The sequence below is a fragment of the Saimiri boliviensis genome, chromosome 3 (assembly GCF_048565385.1).
Source record: "Saimiri boliviensis isolate mSaiBol1 chromosome 3, mSaiBol1.pri, whole genome shotgun sequence".
Taxonomy (NCBI): Eukaryota; Metazoa; Chordata; class Mammalia; order Primates; family Cebidae; genus Saimiri; species Saimiri boliviensis.
The window spans coordinates 46,043,113-46,063,656 of NC_133451.1; the positions used below are offsets into that span (position 1 = coordinate 46,043,113).

Here is a 20,544-nt window from a genome sequence, read left to right on the forward strand (position 1 = left end):
TGGCACCTAGGGCAGCAAAGAAACCACCAAATATACCAAACCATCTTAATGCTGTTGTCATGACCCGTTAGAAAAGGAATCAGTCTCCCTGTTGTAATAAGCTTCTATAAAGAGTGTTGAACAAGTAGGTCACTGATGACACAGATTGGAGCAAACCCAAGTTTTATCAGGGCTCACTGTCCTTCAGGCAGGGCTGGCTACCTCTGATGTGTAGGTCAAGGAGATTTTCATATTCATGAGTCTTATTGTGAAACAATTCCTATCTTATTCTTAGAAATCCATAGATAGGAAATTTCTCTGGGCCTTTAATTGACTGTGATAGAGAACTTCTGTGTCTTCCATGATTTAGAACATATAAGAACTTTGGTGTTTTGTTTATGTTTTCTCATATTGGTTGAGAAGAAGGTACAAGTCTATCAAAGTCAGGATCCATTGTCTTTCTTGCTCAACTTTTGGAAATACTAGTTGAAGATAATTTTAACTGTATTAAATCTGCAGAAAGAATTAATCCTTAAGACCTCATCACCAATCTTTTGTATAAATGAGATCTTCACTCTTTTAGTTAATTCTAGCCCTAGACAGGAGGCTCTTCTTGTGTCCTCTCTTAAGCCATTAGTGCATAGCGTAGATTTGTACATTCAAAGAAGATGGGCTGCCCAATAACATGAGCGATATCTAATAAATGTCTCAGTCTTAATTCCAACTTTGTATTTTGCAATAAAGTTACTTAGCATAGAGTAGTAATTTTCAGACTGTGGACCCAGGACCAGCAGCATCAGTACTACCTGCAAATAAATGTGTTAGACATGCAGACTCCTCAGCCCCATCCCAGACAGAAACCTAGGTGGGTGAGGTTCATGGCCAGATGTGGTGGCTCATGCTTGTAATCCTGGCACTTTGGGAGGCCAAGTCAGGTAGATCACCTGAGGTCAGGAGTTTGAGACCAGCCTGGCCAACATGGTGAAATCCATCTCTACTAAAAATACAAACAACAACAAAAATTAGCCTGGCATATTGGCACATGCCTGTAGTCCCAGCTACTTGGGAAGCTGTGCAGGACGATTGCTTGAAGCTGGGAGGCAGAGGTGGCAGTGAGCCAAGATCAAGGCACCCTGCCACTACACTCCAGCATGGGTGACAGAGAAAGACTCCACCTAAAAAAAAAAAAAAAAAAAAAAAAAAAAAAAAAAAAGGAGAAGAAAGAAACTTAGGGAGTGAGGTTCATAGGGCATCTTGAAATTATCATATATATTTTTTTCTTTTAGACCAATGAACATGTGTATTTTTCAAATTGTTGGCTGGCGATGACCTCAGGAATTTAAAAATGCTAACAGGGCCCAAGAGAATTCATTATCTTGTATTTACCTTTGGTAATCTGCCCTGCTGGAAACTTTTCATTAAGCATTTATTAAGGGGAATAGGACTTTTGAGAACTAAATCTGCCTTTAAGTACATTTGTGTATATTATAGATACAGTCTATAAGTGATGGATTTTAGTTTTTAATGTCTTCTAGAAAAGATACTATAATTAGAAATAATATAATTTTAAATAAGCATATTTGATTATTTAAAATTTTATATATTAATAGCATTATATACTTGGAGCCAATGATTGGACATCTTGAGAAAATTTTAAAACATTCTTTGAACTTCCTTTTTTTTCTGAAAAATGAAGTGAAATTCTATATCAAGTTGTGAGAACTAAATTAAATGACATGTGAAAAGTATTTTGTAAGAAGTAATTATTATAAAAGTGTTAGTACTTATCAAACAATGCTTGATTTTCATTTCTTTAACTCTGATCTTAGTTGATTTCGTACCTAAAATTGATAACTTACAATTTTGGAAATTTAATTACAGGTTTCATAATCTGTGAGTAAATGAAATATTGGATGGCAAACTTAATAGCTAGCATCATGCAAGTCTGCTTTAGGACAGCACTAGACTGTTCCAGAGTATTATATAAAATGAATATGTTTTCCTTCTAAAACTTTAAGTTAATTTTTGAAGATGGTAAATCAGCACCTCTAAAGACAGCAGATCACTGAGGGTGGTAGAGTATCTAGCGCTAAAATATTCTTTCTTGGGTTATGTGATCATCATTGAACTTCAAGCACACATGGTTCTTTATATGGTTTTAAAAAGTATGTTTTTGTTAATTCTCAAGACAGAGCTCCTGTTGTTGGCAGAGCATCAGGTAAAAAAAGCATGACACCATTTTCTGGTTTATTAGCAGAAAATGCTGACAAATTATCTCTTTGAGGAATGGGCTAAATCTTAGAATTATGAATGATGTTATTACAAATCCCTAAAAATGCTCCCTATTAAGTTCTTCATTAGAGCTTTTGTCTACTAGATTGCTGGACTTTCTCTCAGCAACAGTTGAAAGAGAATATTGCTATCTTCAGCTAGTTGGTTGCCTAGCAGCCTCTCTCATTAAATGAAGAGCAAAGTTACTAAAGTGGAGTGTGACCAGGTGGGGCAGTATGAGGTACAGTTTAAGAAAGTAAACATAGGTGAATAATCGGTATAATTGTTAGTATCAATACTGTACACATGAATTCTCAGCTAATATTTATGAATAAACATTGCAGAGAGAACATTTTGTGAAAAATCACAGTGGTAGTTAACCCTTACTTAGGACTCACTGTGGGTCAAACATTGTGCTAAGTGCTTTTCATGTATTAACTCACTGAATCTTCATAGCAACCGTTTGAGCAAGTTTAGCTGGCAAGTGGAGGTGCCAGAAAATTGACGTTGGCCTCTGGCTCTAGAGCCTGTGCTCTTTATCACTCTGTGCTACTTACGGGTTTTAGAAATCCACTGGAAGAGAAAATAATGCTCTCTTGAAGGAGTCTTTCAGGTCTGGAGAAGCAGCTTCCTTCTGTTAATAAAGGCAGAATGATACAATCACAAGCTACAAGTGAATATTTCTGTTTCCTCAAACTTAGATCTTATACTCCTACTTCTAATGAAACCCAGGTTAAGCCATGCAAAAGGAAAGGGGATGTCTTTATTTTCTTTTCTATAAAATTCAGTGATCCACAGACATTTGCATGTCATCTACCTTTGGCCAAGCACTAGATAGACACATGGAGAGGAATTAGGATGTTCCCTGACTTTGAAGAATGAAGCCATATGTAACACACTATGGCAAGTGCAGTGACTGAGCCATGCTCAGGATTGTAATGGGAGCAGAGCAGAGAATCCCTTTTGGTATCCTTATGGACCGCTCCCAGTCTCCCTGATTCCCTGGTCAGGCTAAAACAGTCTCAAGGATGTATAGGGGCTGGTGTGGTGAGTGGGTGACATGGTTAACCAGCAGCCATCCAGAAAGAAAGGACAGCATTTGCAGAGGTGCAATGCTTTGCAACCTCCTTAAGTCATTGGGAGTACTAACTAAATTACATGTTCATGGACCCCATTTCAGATCCTCTGAATCAGAATCTCCAGGGAGAGGCTTTGGAGACTGTGACTAACAGGGGCCCCAGGTGATTCTTATCAGCGGAGCTTGGGCAACACTGGACAAGTGGAATAATACAGTCTGTTCATAAACGTTGTTTGGGATGAGTTTTGGAGAGAATGGTTGAGAATAAGATTGGGTAGTATAAAAGTCACTTTATGTCATACATGTCTTTCTGATTGTTCGGTTTTCTTTTCGTATCCTACTTAATGTTGCTACTTCTCAGGCATTAATAGATACATTGAACTGAGCATTTACTTGGATAACTTTACATTGAAAGCTTTGGACATAAGCCCAGCATACAAGATTCCCAACCTTTACTTATCTATGGCTTGAGAAACACTCAAATAGCAGAGTGGGGAAGAGGATGAGCATTGTTTATCTATAGCATGTCCCATGACTTTTAATCATGTTTCATTTTATTTGTTAGATGACTGAGTAGCTACTAAGTGGGACAGCTAATGTTTGAGCCTGGGCTTACAGAGCGGGAGAAATGTGATTTGTCAAAAAGTGGTGAGCAAAGTGCTAGTTCCTTCAGTTAAAATAAGTGAACTGACAGCCAGGCATGGTGGCTCATGCCTGTAATCCCAACCCTTTGGGAGGCAAGATGGGTGAATCACCTGAGGTCAGGAGTTAAAGACCAGCCTGGCCAACCTGATGAAACCCCGTCTCTACTAAAAATTAGCTGGGCATGGTGGTGGGTGCCTGTAATCCTAGCTATTTGGGAGGCTGAGGCAGGAGAATCACTTCAGTTCGGGAGGTGGAGGTTGTAAGTGAGCCAAGATCACGCCATTGCTCTCCAGCCTGGGCGACAGAGCGAGATTCCATCCCCCCAAAAAAGAAAGAAAAGAAAAAAGAGTGAACTGCAAAACGCAAGGTTGGAGTCAAGGTCCATAGTAACCTTTGTTACTGTATAAAGATGTGTGCCCACCGTTCCCTTGTTTCCTTTTAAGAAAAGCCAATTATCAATATTTTATGTGAACTTATCTCTGTTTTAAAATGTTATTTTTAATATGCGTTTGTATATGTATATTTATGTTTATAAAACAAAATCATGTGCCTGCTAACACTCTGATACAAAATGAGTCATTAGGTAGAATTTTGCTATGAGACCGATGGTTTGAACCTCTGTGTTAAGTCATCTCCAAAGTCTAAGCCTTAAGATATTAGGATTTGTGATGATGCTTGATGAGCTATGACTTACTGATTTGCTTTCCTATCATATCTTAAAGAAATTTTCCTGACTATTTATGTGGAATGTTATTAATAACAGAAGCTTCTCTAAGTATTAGCACACTGATCACTTTGTAGGAAGTGACAGATAAAGAGTGAAAGGCTCTTCCCTGACTACTGTGGGCGCTGCGCTGCCCGCTCCCGAACCTTCTTGTCCAACTGCTCTTTCAGTGATTTTCTACCGTAAGATTCTGTTTTCTTCTTTTCTTAATCTGATATTGCCAAACATTGACAATATTATGTCTTTGTATTCACCTTACAAAAACGTCCACTGAAATAAAATAATTTGAAAGACCTTTATAAACAGATTTTATCTTTAGATCTCTATAGAACAAATACCTGTTTTTACAGGAACAGCTTTCTGTGCATACCATTATTGACTGACGGAGAAAGGGTTATAAGGGGAAAAGTTTGTTTTTAAAATTTAAAAAAAAATTTGAATTGATAAATAAAAATTTATATATTTATGGTGAATAATGTGATGTTTTAATATGTGGATGCATTGTGCAATGGCTAACTCTAGGTTAACATATATATTACCTCACATACTTTTTATTGTGTTGAGAACACTTAAAGTCTACTCTCTTAACAATTTTCAAATATGCAATATATTGTTACTCTATTAACTATAGTCACCATAATATACAATAGATCTCTTAAACTTATTACTCCTGTGTAGCTGAAATTTTGTATTCCATAATAGTCTGTTTTCTGCATTTGTGGATGTGGATCTATTTAGGAACAAAGATCTATCTACTTCCATGTATAATTTCAACTCAGTGTGAAGCCACACACAGTGTGTCTTTTTTTTTTTTTTTTTTTTTTTTGAGACAGAGTTTAGCTCTTGTTGCCCAGGCTGGAGTACAATGGTGTGATCTTGGCTCACCGCAGCCTCCACCTACTTGGTTCAAGTGATTCTCCTGCCTCAGCCTCCTCAGTAGCTGGGATTACAGGCACGCGCCACCACACTTGGCTAATTTTGTAATTTTAGTAGAGACGGGTTTCTCCATGTTGGTCAGGCTGGTCTTGAACTGCCGACCTCAGGACCTCAGGTGATCTGCCTGCCTCGGCCTCCCAAAGTGCTGGAATTACAGGCATGAACCACTGTGGCTGGCCACAATCAGTATCATTTTACTAACATGTACAGTAACATTACTGGATCTTGAAACTAATTCAATGCATCCTAACTAGTATTAATATGAGAGAGAGAAGAAAGAAAATCCCTGTATGCATTGCAGGTGGTAAGGATAAGAAATATTTCGTAGAACTTTTGTTTCAGGTGTGTGTGTGTGTGTGTGTGTGTGTGTGTGTGTGTGTGTGTGTGTATGTGTAAATTCTACTTTGCGTCATAGAATGTTTTTCTCACTGGGATGGCAGTTAACACATTTCAAAAGCTTCTGAACTAGGATTACTAAATAGATCCTTGGTTATTCCTGCCCAGTATAAAAGAGTTTAAATTTTAAACTAGAAATGTTAACGGATTTTCATCATATGCTCAGTACCGCCAAGCCTTGGCTTTTCTCTTCAGTCCCTTCAAAGCACTTCTCTATCTAGTTTAAATCTGTCCTCTGATCCAAGGATCACTTTTCAGGAGAATAACAGTGCTTCAGAGAGAGAGTTCTTACAAAATGACAAGCTGCCCAGCCTTGGAGAGTAGGAGAGAGACTCTTGTAGGCTCCAGGAGGGGGCCATGGAAGGCAGTGAGCCAGCCCCAATTCTGTCTTCACTCAAATTCCTTGAAAATGAAAAAAGAGGAAGTAGGGGAAAAGGCACCATGGGAGTAAGTAGAGGAGCTAATGTGCATTTGAAGATATTAAAAAGGCACAAAGAGAAGGAGACCTACAAATACTTTAGCAATTAAATGTTTTTCAGTCATTATGGGCTTGTTTCTTTGGAACTGAGAGACTTGGGGAAAGACGTGGTTCCTGTCTGCGTTGTGGAATAAAAAGCTGATTGTTTCTGTGATCCAGTAAGTATGTTTGCCAGCGTGAGGTTGTCAGTCAGACATACCACGAACTAGTAGAAGTTAGTACCTCCTGTGTTCGTTTCGTATTTGTTGGGTTATGCCTGTTTGGACTGTCAAGAAATTGTATTTCAAAATTTAAAAAGAGAAGTGAGATTGGGATTGTTTATGAGCTTGTAGACACTAGAGGGATAAACATTCTTATGTCTCAGTAAGAATTTAATGGCAAGTGAATACTTTTAAGGTTTCCAGAAGTAAATCAAATTATGCTGATTTCAACTTTTTAAAAACTATCACATTTGTCATAGTGGTCACCTAATGTGCATCATGTGAAACTAATGAAAAGCACTTAGTATTTATGTTCATTATTTTCTGTTATCTATTGATTCACTTATAAAGCACTCTCTTATGTTCTTATTCTGGGGGAGATATCTAGATATGTTATGAACTACTTTAATAACTCAACCTGTCGTTATGAGCAGTAGGTTAAAAGAATAAGCCACTTTTATATGTTTGGTGAAGTAAAAACCAGCTTTTCAAATATACTTCGGAGGCGGGCTTTAAAAAAATTATATCGAAAAGATAGTAAGTGTTATTTTGCCCAGTCAATCTTCGTTGATTTAGTTCTTTATAAATATTTTAGAGGCCAAGCTCCAAAGGACTAAGAGCTGATAGGGATAGAACTGTATTTTTTTTTCTGGTTCCTATCATTAGTATAAAACTGCTAAGACCTACATTATGGGTATTTTCTCTCATTCATAAGACGGGCTATCTATTGTGGGTCCAATATCGAGGCACAACTACATATACTCAGAGGCTGTTGCTCTTCCCATTAAAAGCGACTGTCTGCCTGTAATCCCAGCTACTTGGGAGACTGAGGCATGAGAATCACTTGAACCCCTTTGTTTCCTTTTTTGTTTTGATTAAAAAATTCACATTCCAGATAGGGCTGCATTTCTTGGAAAATAAGGAAACCTTAGAAATAAAGAAAATAAGGGACTATGTATCAGTTCAATTTTGTTTTGTAGCGAAGTACCCCAAAACTTAATGACATAACGTTATTGACATAATTTGGTCGGTGGGCAAGTCGGGCTGAGCTTAGCTGAGACAGCTTATCTCTATTCTAGTGTGTGTTATCTGGGCACACTCACTTGTTAGTGGTCAGTGGGTAGTGGTGTCATTCATGTGTTTATGGAGGCTATGGTGGTAAATGGGGCAACTGAGACATGTGGTGTGGGCAACAGTGGTTCCTAGAGCAGTGACAGAGAATAAGCTCCAATGAACAAGCACTTTTCAAGCCTCTACTTTGCTGTCTTATTTGCTAGTGTTACATTAGTTGAAGCAAGGCACATGGCCAAGCCCAGATTCCACAGGTAAAGAAAGACTCTACCTCTTGATTGGCAGAGTTATGCATGCAGAGATAGGAAGAATTTGTGGCCATTTTTGTAATCTACATAGAATGGGTTCAATTGATATCCTGTGATCTATCAGACTTTATGCTAGGTGGTTTACATGTTATTCATTGAATCCTCATGACAATTTCCTGACATGCCTGGCATTACTCCCATTGCAAAGGTGATAAAATTCATGCAGATAACTTAAGAGGCCTGCCTGTATTAAGCCCAAATTGTTTGTTTCAAGTTATGGAATGGCCTTTTAGGTGCTGTCTCTTAAGCAACATGGTCAGATGCTTACATAAGACAGAAGATGTATGCTTTATTTGGTTAAAATGGAATTCTAAAGGCTAGCTTTACTTCCTCCCTTACATGTTGAACCGTATATTTATGGGCCATATATTTATTTGGTATAGAAAAAAATATTATATTTCACTATGTGTGAGACAGAAGCTCATGAAAGTGTGGTTTTTGTTTGCTTGCCAGGTCAGCTACACGACCTGGATCTCACCACAGTTTGGACATGACTGAGGCTCTCCAGTGGTCCAGATATCACTGGCGACGGCTGATCGGAGGTACAACCAGGGATGATGATTCGAGGCCATACAACTATTCCTCCTTGCTCGCCTGTGGGGGCAAGTCTTCTCAGACCCCTAAACTGGCAGGAAAGCACCGGATTGTTGTTCCCCACCTCCAGGCCTTCAAAGATGAGTATGAGAAGTTCTCTGGAGCCTATGTGAACAATCGAATACGAACAACAAAGTACACACTTCTGAATTTTGTGCCAAGAAATTTATTTGAACAATTTCACAGGTACTGTTTTATATTTGGAAAACAACCTTAGACTATTATTATTGTTGATATATAACTTTTTTTCATTGTCATAACCCTGTATATTACTTAAACCTAAGATTTGTGACATCGTCCTTGACAATTTTGGTACGAATCTGTTGTGGAATGATGACTACTTCCATTCACATAGCACTTTCCAGTTGGTAAGGTGTTTTCTCTTTACCACAAAAGATACTGTAATTCACAATATTATAGATTAGGAAATGAATTGACTGTGGTTTAGCCAGTGTCATGCCAGTGTCAAGTAGCAGACCAGGGGCTGCCTCCAGGGGTCTTCTTACTCTTGCTTTAGTGTTCTTTCCATGAGACCATGCTGCATTTTAATTTCAGATTTTTCTTACTTGATAATATGAAGAAATAGAGCTCTGAAGCCAATGCAGATGTCAGATGTTACTAGATGAAACAGTGACCTAATTCAGCTTAATAACACATTCATGGACATTCTCCCGTGAGTTTAGACACTGAAGGAAATGCAAGTGTGAGTGCCACTCCTCTCCTTGTGGAGTTTGCAGTTGTGCTAGGAAAACACAATAGTATATAAAAAACCAAAAGACATAGTGAATGCAGTGAGTGTTATGAAGGGCTGTCAAGTAGAATGGAAGCCTCAAAAAGAGAAATAATAATACTAATTGGAGCATTAGAAGGGAAAGTGACATTTGACTTAATAATGGAGAGTGGGTGAGATATTCAAGGCAAGGGTGTGGGCAAAGCATATTTCAGTTGGAGGAAGGAGTATGAATAACAGCGTAAAGGCAGTAGCATAGAAGGCTTGCTTGAAGCCTGGGAAGTAGTCTTCTCTGACTTACATGTAACATCTATGCTCGGGAACAACAGGAAGTAAAGTCAGAAAGGTAGATAACGACCCAGAAGAAAGGTCTTGCTATCAGGATAAAGAGTTGAAAGCCAAGTCTGCAGGTACAGTTACCATGCTTACATCCATATTTCACTACAGAGGCAGCGTAGTGGATAGATGAAAGGGTTTAGAGGTGATGGCAGAGAACACATTTAGGAAGATGTATATATCCCAGTGAATTGTAATGGACACCTGACCTTGGAACAATATGGGAATGAAAAAAAGGGTGACTACTTATAGATATGGATTTAATGTAATATATTCAGTGAAAGGAGGAGTAAAAAGATTATGTGAACATGTTGAGCTGTGATGACCAGAGTGATTAACAGAAAAATGAAAAACAAGAGTAAAAAGAACTTTGAAAGAGTACTTTGTTTTTGTAAATGTGTTTAAGACACCAGTGCAAGTAAAGAGTTTCTCCATATTCTTTAGACATTCTACATACATTCATTCTCATTATTCATTCTATATATGTTTCACATGCATTTATTAAACAGTGGCTATGTTTAAAGGACAGATATGAATTTGTTGAATTAATGGCTATGTAGCACGATGTATGTTTCATTCTTTTACGGAGTTTGCAATCTAGTGTACCCAATGGAATAAAACTCTGAAACTTAAACAGAGTTCAGGGTTAGAGCTATAAGTTTAGTTGTGGTCCACATGAAAAGAGTTGAAGCCACATAGTAGTAGAATTGGTTAGGAAAGAAATTTTCAGAGTAAAAGGATTTGGAGGTGACCAAAAAGAAGTATAAATAGATTATTCTGTTGAGAAGTTTCATGGTCAATGGAAAAATATGTGATAAAAATTCAAGGGCAGGATTGAGATTTTTTTTCCTTTAAGGAAAAGAGTGTCTTGAGCTTGCCATATGGCCAAAAATTAGGAGCCCCTGGAGAAATATTTGAATATATAAAATAGAAGAATGGAAGAATTTCCTGAAGAAAGTGGTTCTGAATAGCATAAAAGAAGAAATAGAAGAGTTAGTCACAAGGAGAAAAAAAAATAGGCTTTTCTACTTAATTTTGAGGTTCGTTTAAGTCTAATGTTTGGATGTACAAAAGGCTAGAGGGTTGATCATAGTTTTGTTAATTAATTTTTATACCACATTAACTGAATTTCTTCTAAATTTTTCTGAACTTTTAAAAGAAAATAGTATTTTCTGTTGTGCTTTTTGTCACGTCACAGCTCAAGACTGTCCCACTCAAATATTTACTATTATATATTTAGTAAATTATTTATTTATTTATTTATTTATTTATTTCTCCACCCAGGCTGGAGTGCAGTGGTATGATCTTGGCCCACTGCAACCTCTGCCTTCTGGGTTCAAGTGATTCTTATGCCTCAGCCTCCCGAGTAGCTGGGCACACAGGCGTGAATCACTACACCCAGCTAATTTTTGTATTTTTAGTAGAGATGGGGTTTCACCGTGTTGGCCAGGGGTGTCTTGAATTCCTGACATCAAGTGATCTGCCTACCTTGGCCTCCCAAAGTGCTAAGATTACAGCAATGAGCCACCACACCCAGCCCTACTATCTCATATTTACTAAAGTATGACACAAGCCAGATGTCTGGCAGGGTAATGCATAGTTCATTGAGATTTGTTATATTTTGCTAGTTCTATATTCTGCAACATAAAAAAATCAACCTATAGAAACTTATAGAAAATCAGTATAGTACTTTGCCTCTTACTTCAGTCCTTGAAGTGACTTCTTAACACCTCCTTTTGTGTGTTTGGGTTGCAGAGCTGCCAATTTATATTTCCTGTTCCTAGTTGTCCTGAACTGGGTACCTTTGGTAGAAGCCTTCCAAAAGGAAATCACCATGTTGCCTCTGGTGGTGGTCCTTACAATTATCGCAGTTAAAGATGGCCTGGAAGATTATCGGAAATACAAAATTGACAAACAGATCAATAATTTAATAACTAAAGTTTATAGTAGGTAAGTGTAATAGGAGCTTTGCTAAGGACTATGTGTGTATCATCAAGAAATATGCAGAACGTTACTTTTTTCTCCTTAGGTGTGACCAGATTCTTTTGTGTTGTTGTTGTTGTTGTTGCTATTGTTTAACGAATATTTCATAAAGTCCTATGGTGAATTTAATTCAAGTGTCAGAGGAAAACAAAAATGTATTAAGCCATTGTAAACTCAGGAGCTGACAAAGTAAAAGCTTCTATAACTCATGCATAAGTGGAATTAAAAGAATTAAACTTCAGAGCCAGGCGTGGTGACTCACACCTGTAATCTCAACACTTTCGGAGGTCGAGGTGGGTGGATCACCTGGTCAGGAGTTTGAGACCAGCCTGACCAACATAGTGAAACCCCATCTCTGCTAAAAATACAAAAATTACCTGGATGTGGTGGCTGGCTCCTGTAACCCCAGCTACTCAGGAGGCTGAGGCAGGAGAATACCTAGAACCCAGGAGGTAGATGTTGCTGTGAGCTGAGATCACTCCATTGCACACCAGCCTGGGGACAGAGCAAGACTCTGTCTCAAAAAAAAAAAAAAAAAAAAAGAATTAAACTTCAAACCATAAGAAGAAAAGCAAGCACATAATTTTTAACCATAGATGTTATAATTTAGGATTAAGAAGAGGATGAGATACGGAAATTAAAAACGAATGTGAATGGCTGTGAAAAACAAGATGGGATGTATAAAAAAAGATGGGCACCAACTACCTACAGAGGAAAAGGATTGTGAAAAACGTAGGTGAAGCCTGTAATCCCAGCACTTTGGGAGGCCAAGGTGGGAAGATCACTTGAGGTCAGGAGTTTGAGACCAGCCTGGTCAACATAGTGAAACCCTGTCTCTGCTAAAGAATACAAAAATTAGCTGGACATGGTGGCAGGTGCCAGTAATCCCAGCTACTTGGGAGGCTGAGGCAGAAGAATTGCTTGAATACGGGAAGTGGAGGTTGCAGTAAGTAGAGATGGCATCACTGCACTCCAGCCTGGGTGATGGAGTGAGACTCCATCTCAAAAAAAAAAAAAAAAAGAAATGGAGGAGAATATTCTTTTTTTGTGTGCCCAAAACTAGATGCATCCCATCACAGCAACAACAGAGAGCATTCATAGGAGGAGGTCTTTTTAGGGGCATATTTGCTGTGTTAGAGACTTTAATTACTAGACTTTAATTAATAAACAAGAGAGTCTACGTAGCCAAGAATAAACTCAGTTTATGTGATTTTTAAACTGTGGTATATATTATTTGCAGCTCCTGGGTTTTTATTCTTAGATGTAAGTTTACACTTAGTAAACAGTATAGACAAATATAACTTGCCTTCAATCATGATCCAAAGAGGAAAACGTTAGGAAAGTCTTCTCTGAAGAGGTGATATTTAATCTGAAAGCTGCAGAATTCAAATTTTGTTCATTATTAGAATTCTTCAGTGACTTTCACAATGTTTGTTTTAATGGTCTATCAAGGATCTAACAAGGAACAGAACTTTGTCTATTGTTTGTAAGGTGATTTGGGATTTCTTGGAAAATGAGAAATTCATTCTATTTTTTTCTGTTCTACTCATGTCCCATCTAAAGGGAACCAGAAAAACATATGTGTTGTATTTTAAAATGAAATAATGGTATAAGTCCATAGTTTTCATTTAAAGTCATAGAGTATTTTACTAAAATAGTTCTATTAATAATTTAGAAACATTTGAATGCTTATTATATACCAGGGATAGAGAACTAAAATGTCTGTACAGTCACTGATCTCCAAAAATAGCTATAAGAAACATTATTTTACAATGATTATATGATGAACAAAGTCCAGAATTTGGCCACTTTTAAGATTAACCAGTGAATGCCAAATTTAGTGAGTAGAAAGAATGCTTCTTATATATATTTTTGAATACAAATTCAAATATATAAATAATTGCAGGACAGATGCAATGGCTCACACCTGTAATCACAGCACTTTGGGAACCTGAGGTGGGTGAATTGAGTGAGTTCAGGAGTTTGAGACTAGCCTGGGCAACATGGCTAAATCCTGTCTCTACAAAAAAAAAAAAAAAAACAACAACAACAAAAATCAACCAGGCATGGTGATGTGTGCCTACAGTCCCAGATACTTGGGAGGATGGGGTGGGAGGATCGCCCGAGCCTGTGAGGCAGAGGTTGCAGTGAGTTAAGATTGTGCCACTACACTTCAGCCTAGTCAACAGAGCAAGACCCTGTCTCAGATAAATAAAATAATTGCAGATTTTAATTGCTAATTTTGAGTTGGCAATGTGTGTTTGTTTGCTTTTCTGGATTGTTCTGAAACGTTTAATCTGATTCTCCCACTTAGCTGTGTAACCTTGGGCAAATTACAAAAACCAGCTAAACACCCAGTTTCCTTCATTATGAGTGTAATAAGAAAACTTACTTCATAGCACCTAGTCTTTTCCAAGTGCTAAGTAAAAGCCATTATGATTATTACTATAGGTTAATAATGATTATTTGCTAGAGTTTATGTTTGTCACATCAAGTCATTTAATTAACATTTGAGAACTCCTTAAAACACTGCACGATTTTTAAAATATTAAAATTACCTGATAGAAGACCTGGTATAACTTTTTTCTCAAGTGTCCTTTTAGATATAATCCAGATCTATTTTAGATGATTTTCATATAAACTTAAAAATGAGATGTAGTATTATAGTCATTTATTTAATATCCATTTTAAGATGTTCCTTTATGTTTGTATTTCATAAAAGGCTCAGGTAATTTTATGCATTTTAATCTATATATTATATAATTTGATTTTGTTTGGTATTGTAGAAGAAATAATGCTTATGTTTTCCCCCCAGATTATTTCTGGCACAATTATTACAAGGTTATAAAGAAATAAAGATGGGATATAAAACCATGCCTTGTTGATTTAAATATGCTAATGTAAATTCCTATAAAATACAAAGAAATCAACTTAGAAACAAATTATTTCTCCACAAAGTTAGGGTGAAATTATGGGGGCTATTTAGCAAGTTTTTGGAAGAAGCATATTGACATTTATAAGCAGAAAATTTGGTTCTTATTTGTAATATGTGGTCTTTCACAAGGTGCTTAATTTTCTTTTTTTTTTTCTGTTTCCTTTTCTTTTTTTTTTATTTTTTTTTTTTATTGCATTTTAGGTTTTGGGGTACATGTGATGAACATGCAAGATTGTTGCATAGGTAGACACTTGGCAGTGTGGTTTGCTGCCTTCCGTCCCCTCACCTGTATCTGTCATTTCTCCCCATGCTATCTCTTCCCACCTCCCCACCCCCTCGCCCCTCCCCCATTTCCCCCCAACGGACCCCAGTGTGTAGTGCTCCCCAGCAATCCCATTACTGGGCATATATCCAAAGGATTATAAATCATTCTACTACAAGGACACATGCACACGAATGTTCATTGCAGCACTGTTTACAATAGCAAAGACCTGGAACCAACCCAAATGCCCAACGATGATAGGTGCTTAATTTTCTATAGAAAAGTATCATTTGGAATAACAAACACTAGTTTAGAAATTATTCATTTAAACTCTGTTATACCTCCAATTAAGTTAGAATGAACTATTACAGAAAACCTGACTTTCTTAAGATTGCCTTTAAAATAGGTGCCACTTGTAAGGTTTTAAAATCTGTTTTAACGTAATAGAAGTGTCTTGAAAATAAGGCTATTAATCATTCAGCAAATCTGAGTGCCTGCTATGTGATAAGCACTGAGAGACTTGGAGGATTTAAACTTAAATTAGGTACAATGTCTGCCTTCAAGGAATGTGCATTATTTTCTGACCTTTAAAAATCACCACGTTATTGATGTTAGAAGTTTCAAAATATTAGCTAATGTTAGCTTTTAGGATTATCTCATAAATCCATAGAATTTCATGATTTGTGAAATGAGACCTTCAGTAGCCATCTAAGATAATTAACCTTATATAAGACATTATACAAAACAAACATTTTAAAGTAAATTCCTTACATTTATTTTAAAATATACAGGTAAACCACATTTTATTTGGTGGTTATTAGAAGGGACTGCACTTGGCAGTAAATGCTAGTATTTAAGAGAGTAGACTCTGGATATACCTGCCTTGTTTCAAATTACAGGACCGCTTAGCCATGTAACACTGAGCAAGTTACTTAACTTGTCAAGGGCATTTTTTTTTTCTAGTTGTTAAAACTGGTTGTAAAACCAACCACAACATTGATTCAAAAATTAAATGAATTGATATATATATAAAGCATCTAATAAATCTTAGCTGATGTTGTGTCCAATGATAATTCATTTTTTGCTTATTTTAAATAATTATGTCTTATAGGAAACACACTGAAAATACCAAAAAGAATAATTAATTCATAATTCTACCCTTTCTGTCTTTAAATATCAAGTGAAGTAGGCGTCCACATTCCCAACCCTTCATTTTTACCCCTCCCTCTCCTTCCTTACCAGCTCCCATCCTAGTTGAATCTCTGTTGATCATTCAGTGCGTATTATTCCCAACTTTTCTTAATGCTTATGTAGTAGAGCTGTTTGATACTGGACTTACGAAGAAGCAGAATTGGCCTAGACATTTTCCTGAAGGAGAGATTGTGGGTGCTGTGTCCTGATCAGTGAGAGTCATACACAAGCACAAACCACCAAGGAGATGCAAGAAATTCTATTTGGACCTTTGGACCTTTAGACTCTGGGGCAGGAAGAAAGTTCTCTTACTAGTTTTGATTATGTATCAGGAAAGGAAATGTAGCCTTAGTTTTGCATCTCCCAACAATGCTCACAGCCGCATTTAACTAGCCGGGAACATTTACAATGTTGGAAGATGCTAGCTGATTCACAGAGATCATACTTGCTTCACTCTTCAAATAAACAATTTTACATTATCAACTTTCTCCAAGGCCACCCTACCTAACAGCCAAATACTATAGGCATTTGGGTTTTTACTATATACAGGACTCCTCTGTAGCTTTCAGCCATTGTGGCTCCCTCTTAAAAATTTCCTTCTTCCTTGATTTCTGTGACACTATGTATCTCAGATCCTCTTTCACCTTACTGTATCACCTTGAAAATGCTTTCCCTAAGAAATATCCTTACTTGCAATCAATGGCTGTCTGTGTACCTGGGACTTCCAAATCTATATCTTTACTCATAATCTCCAGAGCAGGATCCTCAAACTGTGGGGCATCTTCAGCTGCACGTCCTACTCCAAAGAACCAGTTGCTTCTAAAATCTGAGACCTATGACAGCACCATCCGTCACCACATTGAACACGTTAGAGATCATAGTGTTATCCTTATGTGTAATAAGTCCAAAAACTTGTTTCTGTTATCTAATATGTCTTGATTTCATCTTTTATCTTTCTGTGTTGCTACTGCCTTAATTCTGATCACCTTCATCCCTCCCATGGATTATTTCAGTAACATACCACTGGTTTCTTGGCCATACTCCTAAATAACCTGCCATCCAAAAATCCATTCATTACTTTGTCTCAGGAGTTGGCAAACAGAAGTAGGGTCACATTCTTCTTTGTATGAACCTTTACGTACTTTCCGTTTTTTATGGAATGAAATTCCTACTCCTAGGTATGGCATGGAGGACTGAACTGTCAAAGTAATACCCCTGCCTACCTTTTTTATCTTTTTCTCTGTTACCTCTCCCTCTATAGGAGAATAAACTGATATGCACAGATACTAGGAAAAGTTTGGTAAAGACAAAATAAACTGTTGATTTGCCTTTCTCCATGGACCAATAAACTCTTTAGATAATTAAAGATTTACTTTAATTGGTTTTAACCTTGCCTATTTGGTATGTCCTGAAAATGTACTTCTTAGGTAGTCTTTTAAGCTAAATATTTCTTGGAATATCTGATATTATTCTGTATGGCAAAAGTTGTGAAAGTATTGGTGTAAGGTGCCATTTCTATTTAATCTGATGAAATAAAATAAGTGGATTTTATGATATTTGCCACAAATGTTAGTTTTTATGTATATTTGGGAGACAGTGAAGGAATGAGACAGAGCTTCTTAACTTTTGTTGGTGGCATCATATGTGAAATGCTACCTAACTAGCTCAAATGGCACATGACATTCTACCATACAAATGTCCTCATTCTACCCTAAGGAAAATGCATTATGACACACAATGATAACTCATCCTATCTGCCTGATGGGAAATGCTGAGAGCAGATGATGTGTCTTATGCACCTTCAGATCCTCCGTACCTGACCACAGAGGAGCATGAAGGAATTGCTTTGTATCTGAGTGAGCCCATCAAATGTTGATTGTAATTTTATTCCGGAATTAGACTCAAACAGCATAATGATTCAAAATCCCACAGGAAGAAAGAGCTGAAAAATATGTTTTAGTGGCTCAGTAACTAAATTTTCAGGTGAAGCATTTGTAGAATTTAGGGGTTGCCAATTCTGCAGTTTCCCTTTTAGCATTTTGTTTGTTTTTGTTTGTTTGTTTGAGACAGAATCTTGCTCTGTCACCCAGGCTAGAGTGCAGTGGAGTGATCTAGGCTCATTGCAGCCCATACCTCCTGGGTTCAAGTGATTCTCCTGTCTCAGTCTCCTGAGTAGCTGGGATTGCAGGTGCATGCCACCATGCCTGGCTAATTTTTGTATTGGTAGTAGAGATGGAGTTTCACCATGTTGGCCAAGCTGGTCTTGAACTCCTGACCTCAGGTGATCCACCCACCTTGGCCTCCCAAAGTGCTGGAATTACAGGCATGAGCTGCTGTGCCTCACCCCTTTTTAGCATTTAATAGACTAAAATTTACCCTAATACTTAATATATACTTTATGTACTAAAAAAACTTTTTAAAAAAAAAACTATTGTATGTATATTTTGCTTGATATTCTTTTTTAAAACTTTTTTTTTTAATTATAGGAAAGAGAAGAAATACATTGACCAATGTTGGAAAGACGTTACCGTTGGGGACTTTATTCGCCTCTCCTGTAACGAGGTAATCCCTGCAGACATGGTACTACTCTTTTCCACTGATCCAGATGGAATCTGTCACATTGAGACTTCTGGTCTTGATGGAGAGAGCAACTTAAAACAGAGGCAGGTGGTTCGGGGATATGCTGAACAGGTAAGTCATGTGTTCTCAGTTGTGGCTTATTCACATTTTTTTTCTGAAGATGACTGAGCTCATTCTCACATCACAGATAAAGAGATTTTTAATTCATTTTCACCAGGATGAAATAGAATCCCAGAAGGTATAATTCATTTCCAGCTATGAGTAGAAGGGTACTCTTTTCTAGACAAGAGGATAAAATGACTTCAGAGTTCACACACTTTGGTGGGGCACTCATGTTTTTGAGAATGGAATTAAAGGAACCAGACAGAATTATTTGCAATTTGGAAAAAAAAAAAAACTTGCTAATTTATTTTTCTTAAACTTACACTTTATATCTTATTTTTAGTTGATCATTGTTTCTAAAATCTGTAATTACTTATATACCAAAGCTTAAGAGTTTTGTAGCTTCTCATGCTACATAGCTTTTAGACCTTTCTTAATATTGTGCAGAGGGAAACAGAAACCTTGAAGTTATAGTGACATAGATTTAAATGAATCACAGCTCTGCTATTAATTACTGTGTGCCTTTGGACAAGTCATTTAAACACTTTATGCCTCAGTTTTTTTAATCTTAAAATGAAAATGATGGTACCTACTCTATAGCATTGTTGTAGGATTTCAATGAAATAATATATATTGAAACATCATATATAGTATCTAAATGTCAGTTTCCTTCCCCTTTCTCTGAAAGCACTTGAGATGAAATAATTTACAATTTAATGATCTTTTTCTTTCTTTTTAACTCAAACTACTATTAAGTTAGGATTTCTTCATCTTACACTTATAAACCAAAAAAAAAAAAAGTGTTTTAGCCTACTAATACCTTTATCTTTTGGTAAATTTCATCTTGTCATATTGGGCCCACCTCTCTAACTATGGACTTCATTTAGATGCTCTGTGATTATTATGCCTATTAGACTACTATCATTGTCACTTTCGTAAGTAGTCTTGTACCAAAGGCATTGGTAAAAATTCTGCACAACTTAACATTCTGTTGTACACTACATACCCACTTTGAGTATTAATCAGCAATTCACATTTGTCATTAAAAGTAATGGCAAAAGCACAATTACTTTTACACCAACCTAATATTAATCAGCATACTGTGGGTTCAATTAAGGGTGAATCTGGTGACCTAGATTTTAATCCTGCTCTAAACACTTTCTTGTTTTGAGAACTTTGGGAAATTACTGATTCTCTTTGTGTCTGTCTTTCCTCATCTGTTAATTAGATCTGATTTCTGTAGTCCGTTCCTCATGGACTTGTGAAGAAGAAACTAGCTAATAGATTTAAAGTGCGTAATAGATTTTAGTGTGTCAAAAGAACTCTATAGATACTACTCATTAGAAAATAAATCATATTATATATTCATATTTTTCATGTTTCCTATTATATACATATTCTTATATTTATCAATATCAATAACATTTATCTTACTGGTCAAAATAGATATGAAAATAAAAGTAATGAAATAAGGCCGACGTGGCTTGTTTTGGGGAAATCCATGCATTAAAGGAGCTGTATCCTATAAAGGCACTTTGCTTATTTGTTCATTCTTTTCATAAAGAATTCTGAAATTGTCTAATCCATTAGAAAATTTTATAGATATTGATGTTTAGTTTATTTTTAAATTGTTATTTATAAAATTTGGTTGAAATCAAATGCATATATGCTCAAAGTGTTCACATATACATTTAATCTCAAAATTACTTATGTGATTAAAGGCCAACAACAAAACTATGTTCAGT

The 20,544-nt window shown here is 36.6% G+C and overlaps 1 protein-coding gene across 2 annotated transcripts in view; it reads left to right on the top strand.

The window, feature by feature from the left end:
* ATP10D (ATPase phospholipid transporting 10D (putative)) overlaps positions 1-20,544 on the top strand; it is a 108,561-nt gene that overhangs the window by 16,875 nt on the left and 71,142 nt on the right. For both annotated transcript variants that reach the window (XM_039468086.2, XM_039468087.2), the window contains exons 2-4: positions 8,540-8,866; positions 11,502-11,696; positions 18,604-18,808. In XM_039468086.2, the coding sequence (XP_039324020.1) occupies positions 8,577-8,866; positions 11,502-11,696; positions 18,604-18,808 (690 nt within the window). In that variant the 5' untranslated portion in view covers positions 8,540-8,576. The remainder of the gene's footprint in view (positions 1-8,539; positions 8,867-11,501; positions 11,697-18,603; positions 18,809-20,544) is intronic.